At 47.7% G+C, this 10,614-nt stretch overlaps 1 protein-coding gene across 1 annotated transcript in view; it reads left to right on the top strand.

Moving 5' to 3' along the window:
* GALNT7 (polypeptide N-acetylgalactosaminyltransferase 7) overlaps positions 1 to 10,614 on the top strand; it is a 45,010-nt gene that overhangs the window by 15,937 nt on the left and 18,459 nt on the right. The window contains 1 exon segment of the mRNA XM_009882027.1: positions 5,417 to 5,583. Within this exon segment, the coding sequence (XP_009880329.1) occupies positions 5,417 to 5,583 (167 nt within the window).

The raw sequence follows: 10,614 nt of genomic DNA, 5'->3' as shown, positions 1-10,614 counted from the left end.
GGCTGGGGCATTTTTCCGGCAGCAGCAGCTCTAGCCTGGGCTTTTTTTAGCCTGAGGAGATTTGAGCCTACTTCTGCAGTGCTGTGGCTGCGAACGGGGAGGCTGTAGGGTCAGCCAGTCCCTGGACCGTGCACCCTCCATCACTCCTGTGGGGCCAGGGGGACTTCATCAAATGCAGGACAATGAACAGCGTACAAAGCTGTAAGAGCTGAAGTATTGTCAAACCAAGGAGTGCTCCACCCTTGCTGTGTATCAGCAGTAGTGTGGCCAGCAGGATGAGGACAGTGATGGTCCCCCTGTACTCTGCACTGGTGAGGCCCCACCTCGAGGGCTGTGTTCAGGTTTGGGCCCGGCAGGACAAGACAGACACTGAGGCGCTGGAGCGTGTCCAGAGAAGGGCGACGGAGCTGTGAGGGGTCTGGAGCACACGTCTGGTGAGGAGCGGCTGAGGGCCCTGGGGGTGTTCAGCCTGGAGAGGAGGAGCTGAGGGGAGACCTTCTCGCTCTCTACAGCTCCCTGACAGGAGGGGGTAGGAAGGGGGGGTCGGTCTCTGCTCCCCAGGACCAGGCGATGGGACAAGAGGGAACGGCCTCAAGTTGCGCCAGGGGAGGTTTAGATGGGAGATCAGGAGACATTCCTTCCCGGAAAGGGTTGTCCAGCACTGGAAGAGGCTGCCCAGGGCAGTGGGGGAGTCGCCATCCCTGGGGGGATTTAAAGGACATGTAACCGTGGTGCTGAGGGACACGGGTTAGTGGTGGGCTGGGCAGTGCTGGGGTGACGGGTGGGCTTGATGGTCTTAATGGTCTTTTCCAACCTATTCTGATTCCCGGGGTCCCCATAAAAGGGCTCCTGTCCTGCTGCAGTGGGTGCCCAACTTTGTGACGGAGGGACAGGAACGATGGTGTGGAACGGTCTCTGGCAGTGCTGTTCCCTCCCCGGGGTGGAGAGGGAGTAGGGCTAACTCACATCTTCAGTATGTAGGCTGATAGTCAGAAGACACACACTCTGTTTCTCCATGAGATCACTCCTCTATCTTTTGAATGGTTTCTTCTCGCTTCGGTGATGACTCAGTCCGTGTTTTTCCTCGGTAATGCCAGTGCTGGTTGGGAACAGGCAGTTTTTGTTGACGGGCTGCTCTGAAGGCCCTTCCTTTCGGCCCAGAGCTCCCTGAGGAAGGGCAGCAAAGGGACTGCTCCTCACAGGGCTCGGGACAAGGGTTGGGAAGCATCCAGAGGCCGGACCAGCTGAAGGATGCTGCCCTCTCGCTCCGGCGTACCTGCCGCAGCGTGCCGGCCTCTCGGCCCTACCAGTAAGAATTCAAAATAATGTTTTTAAGTGAGTTAGTTTACCAGTTTGGTTCCCAGCACGTTGCACAGCCGGCTGCAGGTGGCAGTGGGCAGGACAGGGCACCCAGGGGATGAAGCCAGAGGGCGAAACGTATTTAAATCCCCTTTGTCACAGCCCCTCTGGCACTCTGAACATGTCCCCTGCCAGTTTTCAATGGCTTTTGCATGGACACCCATATCTTCATGACCCTATCTTTCAAAACTGAAGCGTGAGTCTGGAATTCCAGGCTTTTTCCCTTTCTGGTGCCTAAAATTTACTGGGAAACTCATACTGTAAAATTCAGCCTCAAACACGAGGAAAATGTGTTTATGGTTTCTTGGCGTTTGGTTTGCCAACCACTGGATGTCAGTGCTGCTCCGCCGCAGAAAGGCTCTTCCTCCCCTCTGGATGTGAAGGGTCCTGATTTTTGTCACTCAAGTGATTGGGCAGTGTTTGAATTTCTTGGAAAAAATTGCCACAGAGTTGAAAATGTGCATTGATTGCATATATCTAAAACAACCCCCGTGTTTCAAACCTCTGGTTCCCAATGTGAGACGAGGGACGAGGCTGTGCAGGGGCGTTACTGCAGTCTCTTGGAGCTTCTGGGCTGGGTGAGTCAGTCTGCGGACTGTCCAACAACCCGAATAAAGCCTCTGGAAAAAACTAAAAGTATGATCTTACTAGAGGTATAAATGTAGTGCTTTTATGGCTTGCAAATGGCACTTTTAGCAACACATGATTTTTCAAGTTTAAAAAGTAAAACGTGCTGACAGATTTGAGGAGATTAAGTTGGATATGTAGCGAAAAGCCTGTCTAGACCTCTGGTTTTATGTTTTAAAAATGTATTAAATACAGATCAAAAAATGCTTATAAATTGCTCGCAGATGTGTTGTTCAATTCAGGCTTTTGTAATAGGTTTGGCTTTTAAAAATTAAGTTAAGTTACTTACTGTCTTTCATTCTTATGCTCTTCGCCATTTTGTTCCTAAATAGGACTTACCTGCAGTACAGAAAGTGGGAGGGAAAAAAAAACCCAAAGAAAAGATATGGGGTTTTTTTGCAACGTTTGCTTTGTTTCTGTTGTTGAAGGCAGTCTGAAATGTTGTGGCTCTCTTTCTTTTTAATTGGAAAGCCAAAAAGTTTCCTAGCTGAAGGTGTGTGTCGGCGACGCGGCGTAACCTGCGTGGGGTGCCGCCACCTCCTTTGAGGCAAAAAGCGCTAAAAATGGCCACTGCCGTTACATGCAGTCTTGAATGGCGCTCCGCTGGCGTGACCCTTTTCAGTGTGTCTTCCTCCAGTTTAACACAACCGGGTCACCAAAATTAATCCCGGTGAATATACGTGTGAAACGACCCGGTTCTGTTGTGAAGCTGTTATTACACGTACAAAGGAAAAGCCTTTCTTGGGGCGGCCGACGCAGCGCACCGCGGTGGCGTACCCCTTGTGTCTCTGCCGGCGGCTGAGTCGCTTGTGGCGAGGTTGAGCGCCTGTGCTCTGCTCTGAGCCCTGCGGCCCCTGGTCGCCTTCGGAGAGGGAGCTGTGGCAGAAAGGCGGCGTCAGTCCAACGCTCCTGCATTGGTGTACCGGTGTGATCACCTGTGGGGACTTCAGGCGTAAAGACAATTGAGCTGGAGGATTTTAGTCTGAAACCCATAGTTGTGGAGATGGGGCTGTTTCAGAGGTTGCTTACACCATGCCTGACCAAGAGAATAAATGCCCCACTAGATCAGTCTTAGTTATAGACTGTTTTGATGCTGTAGTTTTCTTCTCCCACAGGCCCAAAATGAATATTATGTACCAACTTCTTTTTTTTCTGTTGGGTTGAAAATGTATATTGATGCTGCTCCTTGACAATAAGTGAAATATGTCCTTCTTCACCAAAGAAATCATAGAATGACAGACTGGTTTAGGTTGGAAGGGACCTTGAAGACCATCCAGTCCCCCCCTGCCCTGGGCAGGGCCACCTCCCCCCAGCCCAGGTTGCTCCAAGCCCCGTCCAACCTGGCCTTGAACACCTCCAGGGCTGGGGCAGCCACAGCTTCTCGGGGCAACCTGCCCCCGGGGATCACAGTCCACAATTTCTTCCCGGTGTCTAATCTAAATCTCCCCTCTTCCAGTTTGAAGCCATTCCCCCTCGTCCTATGCCTGCAGGCCCTTGTAAGAAGTCCTTCTCCAGCTCTCCCGGAGCCCCTCTAGGGACGGAGAAAACATGCTCGTTAAATACCTGTAGATCTGTTATGTGAGTTCTTTCTACATTTAGTGTGGTTTAGTTTCAGAAACTGTGGTGATTTCTGACAAATAAGCTGATTTCTTTTTGAACACAAGAATGTTTCTGTGCATTTAAGCTTTTTATTGTACATAGGGAAATATAACTATGGGAGTTTGTGCATCCCTGAGTTTAAAAGTTTCCGTTTGTCAAGAATAACCTCTTAATACATGATAGTTGTCTTTGAAAAGTTAGATTGTCTCTAGTAGAGACTTCACTTGCTGAAAGATGAAAAAAGGAAGCCTTTTGCCTGTTGAAATCCAAAGTGCTATGCCTCTGGGTTTGGTGGTAGGAACCGTGTTATTCTAGTTGGGAAAGGGGCGGTGATGAGGGAGGGAAGCTGCCGGGTAAGGAAACACCTGGGCTGGCTGTAATTAGGGAAACCCTGAACGCTCTCGTTTCGGGATGCGGTTGGGGAAATGGGCATTACAGTTGCAAATGAAATGCATCGCTGATAAATTTGATTAGTAAATATTGGCAAGTGTGGACTGAATTACTCCTGTTGCTTCTTTCTCGCTCATCTGTAATACCTCAGGAAAAAAGACCTGCGTCCAGCTCCACAGTGACACTGCAGTGCAGAACGTCCGAAATGGATACAGAAGTGCTTTTCATGGCATGCCAAGCTGGAACCCTGAATGGGTTTGGCGACTTTTTTTTTTTTTTTTTTTTTTAGCTACATTTGTTATACCTGGAAGTTTACCCAGGAATGATAAACAGTAAAGATCACGTCTTGTCTGCCATGGGATTACATTTTTCCCACGAGCAACCATGCTTTTCTGACAGATTTTGCAAACGGAGAGAGTTTTATGCAGAATAGCTGATACAAGCATTTCATGCTGCTGCTGTTTACTTACTATTTTTAAATCTATTTTACTGTGAAAGGGCAGAAATTAAGGTCTTTTGATTGCTTGGCCACAACAGCGTTTGTAACTTTGCTAATCATGCAGGTTCTGCCTGTGGGCTGTGTAAAGACAACAGAAACACTTCATAGACAGTCCTTCTCTTGGGTAAATCTGATTTAAAGAGGCTTAGAAAAAAACAGCACTGTCTTAGGGTGTGTTATGCAGTAGGTGAGCCAAATGGCCAGCCTGTCCTAAATCGTGGGATCGGATGGTTTGAAGACGACCCTCATCTTTGTAGCCATAGTTTGGGGCTTTTCTTCTGCTGTTCTCTACTGGTGGCACAAGCAGCATGATGATAGAGGTTGTGCTGGTTGTGCTGGTGCTGGTCATGGGTCATGGTGGAGCTGGTGGTGGTGGAGGTCATGCTGGAAGTGGTGCTGGTGGTGGTGGAGGTCATGGTGGAGGTGGTACTGGTGGTGGTGGAGGTCGTGGTGGAGGTGGTACTGGTGGTGGTGGAGGTTGTGGTGGAGGTGGTACTGGTGGTGGTGGAGGTCGTGGTGGAGGTGGTACTGGTGGAGGTCATGGTGGAAGTGGTACTGGTGGTGGTGGAGGTCGTGGTGGAGGTGGTACTGGTGGAGGTCGTGGTGGAGGTGATGCTGCTGGTGGTGGTGGGGATGACTCTCGGCGGGGTCCCTGCAATGCCTTCTGCCTACCCAGGAGGAAGCATGGAGCTGTTGAGGTAGCAGTCCGTGTTCACCGGCGCCATCGTCTCTCTCGGGAGGAAAAGGGCTCTCTGGCTGGAAGCGAGCTGCTCTTTGGGCCTCGTGCCTCTGTGACGCCTTAACCTATATCACCTTTAATATCCCGTTTCTCTTTAATCTGAAGGATAGCCATCAGTGAAGATTTCATTTGCATAAAGATGTTGTTAAGCAGCTCTGTGAATCGTAATGTGAAAACTAACAAAATCAAAAATCTTTTTACAGATGCAAATACTGGCATTATGATGAAAACCTGCTCACCTCCAGCGTTGTCATTGTCTTCCATAACGAAGGATGGTCCACACTCATGAGGACAGTCCACAGTGTCATTAAGAGAACACCAAGGAAATACCTGGCAGAAATTGTGCTAATTGACGATTTTAGCAACAAAGGTATATTTGGAATATTAACACCCTACTTGTAGAAAAGGAAACTTTGTTTGTTTTAAAAATCGTTTTCTTTTGATTTATTACCTGCCATGGATTGTGTTGACTCTGCAAGAAAAGTAAATCACCTCTTCATAGTCCTTTCGGTGTTCAGTGAAGGGAAAGCTCTTTTCCGATGAACTGGTTTCATAGAGGTGGTGATCCTTTATGCGTATTCAGCTGTTTGACATACAGGATTTGCAGTGAGCTCTCTTCCACAAGAGTTGGGGAGTTGTGTATAGCAGAAAGCTGGGTAAGCAGCACCTCTCCTAGCCCTTGGGGAACTTAAAAAGTAGTTTTAAGAGTATTGAAGGAGTTTGAGTTAAGCCTGTTAGGAATAATTTCTTTCTTCATTCTATATAGGAATCCAGATTCCCTTTTTTTTTTTTTTAATACTATAATAAAGATGTATCTAAAGCTAGTGAATTATTCTGATTCATTTTCACTGTCTTTTTAATTTTTAAGATCCTTTTTTTATTGAACATCCTATTGATGTGGTTATTGTTTCTTATTGTGGGGAGGGGCTTTTAAGAATTTCAGTGCATTTTAATTTCTGCCTTTGTGTGATTCTTATAAATATAAACATACACTGACGTTTTTCCTTTAATGGTGATATCTTCAGCGTTAATGCAAATTGAGGCTGAATACAGAGAAGAACTGAAAGCGGTATGCTAGAGATGTAGGATGATTTATATAGAGGAAATCAGTCTGGTTTTAAACTTTAAACAGATTTCAAACCAGCGCACCAAAGCTGCACGTTCTGCAAGATTTTATTGCAGCTCAGCTCTTGAATAGAAGTTGACAGAGGACAAAGAGTAGACGCATAAATAAAAGCAGAACTTTGAGCGTGCGGGATGACAGTCCCTTCTAGACAATGACGGTGATGGCTTTTAGGAGCCCGGGCAAGTTTGAACTGGTCAGCAGCACAGGGCACGTTCCCGTTACCCTCCTCTCTGGGTCTATAGTGGCTGGGTTGGGTAGTGGCATGGGAAGCAGATGACTCTTGTGAAACTCCCCGCTTTATCAAGCCATCTGGGCTTCTCCCGGTTCCCGCCTCGCGGGAGGAGTTGTTTTCTGCAGGTATGCCCACTGTAAGCATTAAAACCGAACTCATCACGTAGTCAGGGTTGCCTTTTTTGAGCATAAATCACTATTAAGAATACTTATTGTATGTTAATTTTTACATCATACCTGAAGAAAGGTAGGAACCTTTTTCTGCTTGTTTTTACAGGAGAGGAAAAATGACCTGTATAGTAAACTTGACTACATCTGGCTTAGTCTAGTAAAGATACTGAACACTACATTATAATCTCCTGTATCCTTTTACAGCTTTTGAGAATTTGGCTTAGATACACACACACGCTATAAAACAAAAATATCTTCTCTCCTAAGGGATATAATTTTAATAATTCAGTCAGCAGACATGTGCTGTGTTTTTCCTTTTCAGCTGGGATCACAGCTTTCCTTCAGAGCTGTTCAAGGACTGCGTTAGCAGTATACAATAACGGTGACACTGATGCTCTCTGGAAGAACTACCAGATTTTTTTACTAACGACCGGACTCGGTACTTGGGTTTCACATGAGTTGTAGCTGACTCTGTGCTGTGTATGTGTAGTTCATGGGCTGAGTTTGCCTGGCATAACAGCTCATACTACAGTTTTCCAAAATATGATGATTGTTAAAGAAAGGCAGTATTTTTCAAGAAGATTGTTTTGAAGTATAGAACTTTACTTATGCTCTCTGCTCATAGGTGAATAGTTAGCAGAAACATCTAGCCTGGGCCCAACATCCAGCAGACCCTTGTCTCTCTATTTCCCACACTTCGTTTTCCCAAATAACTTTGTTGAAACAGAAGATTCAGCAGAGCAAGCTGGAGAGGCAGTTTTCTCACGTACGAGTGGCTGGCAAACAAGCACGGACTGGAATGGCTCTGAACACCTTGCTGCAACCGCGCTGTCTCGCTGTAATAATTCTTCAGACTGCTTTAGGCTATTACTTGGTAAACACAATTAACTCAATTTCAGTCATTCACATTGCGCTCTAGATGAAAAATGGCCGAGAGAGCGGAGTCTCGCTCCGCCTCCTCCTTCCCAGGAAAGCGTGAGGGAGCGCGGGCTGTGGAGCGTGCCGAGCCGCCGGCGGACATCTCCAGCGGTGGGAGAGCGGCGCGACACACGCGCTCGTAACCCTGGCAGAGCTGCCGCTGCCTCTTCACATTCCCAGTCAGGAGGAGGGCAGTGCTGGCAGCACGCACGCGGGGTTTTCTCCTCCCCAACAGCCTCCAGACCGCACACCTGCGTGGCTGCCGCCTTCTCCGGCCGTATGAAATTAAAACGGAGTGTAGCAGTCGCAAATACTTCTAAGTGCTGGCTCATGAAGAGCCCTGCCGGTCCGCCTTCACGAGAAATCCTCTTTCATCAGAAGGCATTTACTTCTGCGTGGAACCTGATATATGTTGTTGCCTTGCAGGGAGGATCAGTTGCAATGCTTGGAAAATGTTGTTGTCATTATAATTTTTCGTATAAAGTCAGTTGGGAGCAGTCTTCTTGCTGAAGGACACTCTCCCTTCCTTCCCGAATCTCATCTGCGAGCCGGGAGGGTTGGCTGGAGAACCAGGGAGAGCTGTGCTGGGTTCTGCTCGGCCACGTTCTCCTCTGCCACAGCATGGAGGGAACAGCAGTGCAGAGACGACGCCGAGTTTGTGGAGCGCTGCCACTTTTGATACTGTCGATGGAGACAATTGTTCAGCCTGGAGAAGAGAAGGCTCCAGATAGACCTTATTGCGGCCTTCCAGTCCCTAAAGGGGCTCCAGGAGAGCTGGAGAGGGACTTTTTCCAAGAGCATGGAGTGACAGGAGGAGGGGGAATGGTTTCAAACTGGAAGAGGGGAGATTTAGATGAGATACGAGGAAGAAATTTTTCACTCTGAGTGGTGATCCCCTGGGGCAGGTTGCCCCGAGGAGCTGTGGCTGCCCCATCCCTGGAGGTGTTCAAGGCCAGGTTGGACGGGGCTTGGAGCAACCTGGGCTGGGGGGAGGTGGCCCTGCCCAGGGCAGGGGGGGGAACGAGATGACCTTTAAGGTTCCTTCCAACCTAAACCATTCTATGATTGTCTGAGACCTCTCCATTAATGCATGTTCCAGTCCAAGAAGCGTTGCAGCAGCTTCTACCGCAGTGTCAGTGTGGCTGTGCTGCTGCACGGGGTTTTTTTTTTCCCGCAGTTGTTCTGGTGTTTCTTGATAGAAACAGTTTATTTTGCTGTGTGGAGGATACAGCTCTTCTGGAAGGGCAATGAGAGTCCGTAACGCCGGATTTCCTGAAGCTCCCCACAATTAGAGTTGTGTAATAGGGCATCAGCGACTCCTGTTTGGGGACCAGCTGTGTTTCTGTCCGAAGCGCAGATGTGGGGATCGCAGTGGGCACAGTTCCCTTTTGTAGCCCGCGCACCCACGAAGAGTGACGGCGAGGTACACCCCGCTGTTCCACCAGCCTGTAGAGGCTTTGGCTGCCTTTTGCGTTTACTTATTTTTTCTTTATCGCTCTCTGTATCTCCCACTGATGCGGCAACCCGTAAGATAACCAGAGGGGAAGCGCCGAGCACAGCGGGTTTATTAACTGGCGGAGTTAGGAGCAGGGCTCGCGGCGCCGCTCTGGGGGGGAGGACTGATACCCGTTCGCCAGTTCTCAAACTGACATCCCCGAGTCGAGGGGAAAAACCTGCTTTCCTCCTCTGCTGCCTTGTACTCTGCAGCGCCTAAGGTCTGCTGGAGAAAGGACGTGTTTTTAAAACCCACCCATTCGTGCTTTAATCATGCGCTGAGACGGGAGAGAAGAAGCCGAACAAGGGAAGCCCTGATTGGTGGTTATAATATTTTGAAGGGTAAAATATACATTTTTAAACAAAGAACAGAATGCCGTGAGGCTGTTGACAGATAGCATAAATACACGTTCTCGGTGAACAAAATTTAACGCCGGGCAAACAGCATTTCTAACTGTAAAAGTATGGGGATTTTATACACTACTGTCATGCAGTCTTTGTAGTGTGGGAAGGAGGGAAAATTCCGTTTTCCTGTGGGAAATAACACTTGCTGCTAAGCCTGGCACGGTTTCAGATAATGGACTGCAAAGTCCTGAGACTTGTGCTGTAGAAAAGCTTTACACAATCGCCGTGACAGGGTTTTACAGCTCCCTGTGAGCCTTACATAGCTGAACATTTGATAACTAAAACATTTGGCTTCGTAGGCAGGAGAGCTGGAAAGAACTGCAGGATTTAAATCTTTAAAACATTCCTGACAGTCCTTCTGTAACATGTACTTGGAATTTGCAGAATAAATAACGGCGTGGTGTAGAGATTCTCTTAGTACCATGTCAGCATGACCTCATTACTCTGTTGAATTTATCCTATAAAAATTTATATCCCAGCTATCCTATCATATAGTCTATATATATTACATGACATGTTATTCTATGTAGCTTACGTGATAAAGTTGCTCTTTCTCTAGTTTGATATTTATAGATCCTCGAAGTTTTCCTAATGCACGAGGATTTACAAAAGAAATTGTAAACGTGTGTGGGAAAGGGGAAGAGGATATGTAAAACTTTTAGTTGAGAAAACGTTCTCTTCTGAAGGTAAAGAGGAGGGATAATAAGAGTATTAAAAGATAGTGGTTTCAGGAGGCACTTCTTTGGGAGAACTGCTGAATTTTCAAGTTTGGAAACTTCACTTCCAAAAAACAGTTCCCATTTCAATTATTTATTTTGTTCAAACTAGAATTGTTTTCATACTGTTGGCAAGAATATAAGACAGACTGAAACGTAAGTCGCAGCAAGCTCTGAACTGCAATCCTTTGGGGTGCGGAAAGTGTTGCTGCGGAGCGGGACATCCTTCTCCTTCCCCCTCGCGCATCCCTCTCCCGTGGGATCCGTGCAGGCACACCAGTGCGCGGGGGCCTCGGCTGGAGCTTGGGTGCCTTGGTTTGGTTCCCGACTGAGAGAAACC

The sequence above is a fragment of the Charadrius vociferus genome, unplaced genomic scaffold, assembly GCF_000708025.1.
Source record: "Charadrius vociferus isolate BGI_N301 unplaced genomic scaffold, ASM70802v2 scaffold141, whole genome shotgun sequence".
In the NCBI taxonomy this organism is placed as follows: domain Eukaryota; kingdom Metazoa; phylum Chordata; class Aves; order Charadriiformes; family Charadriidae; genus Charadrius; species Charadrius vociferus.
The sequence above is the reverse complement of the archived record's forward strand: the minus strand, read 5'-3'. Positions and strand labels throughout refer to the sequence as shown.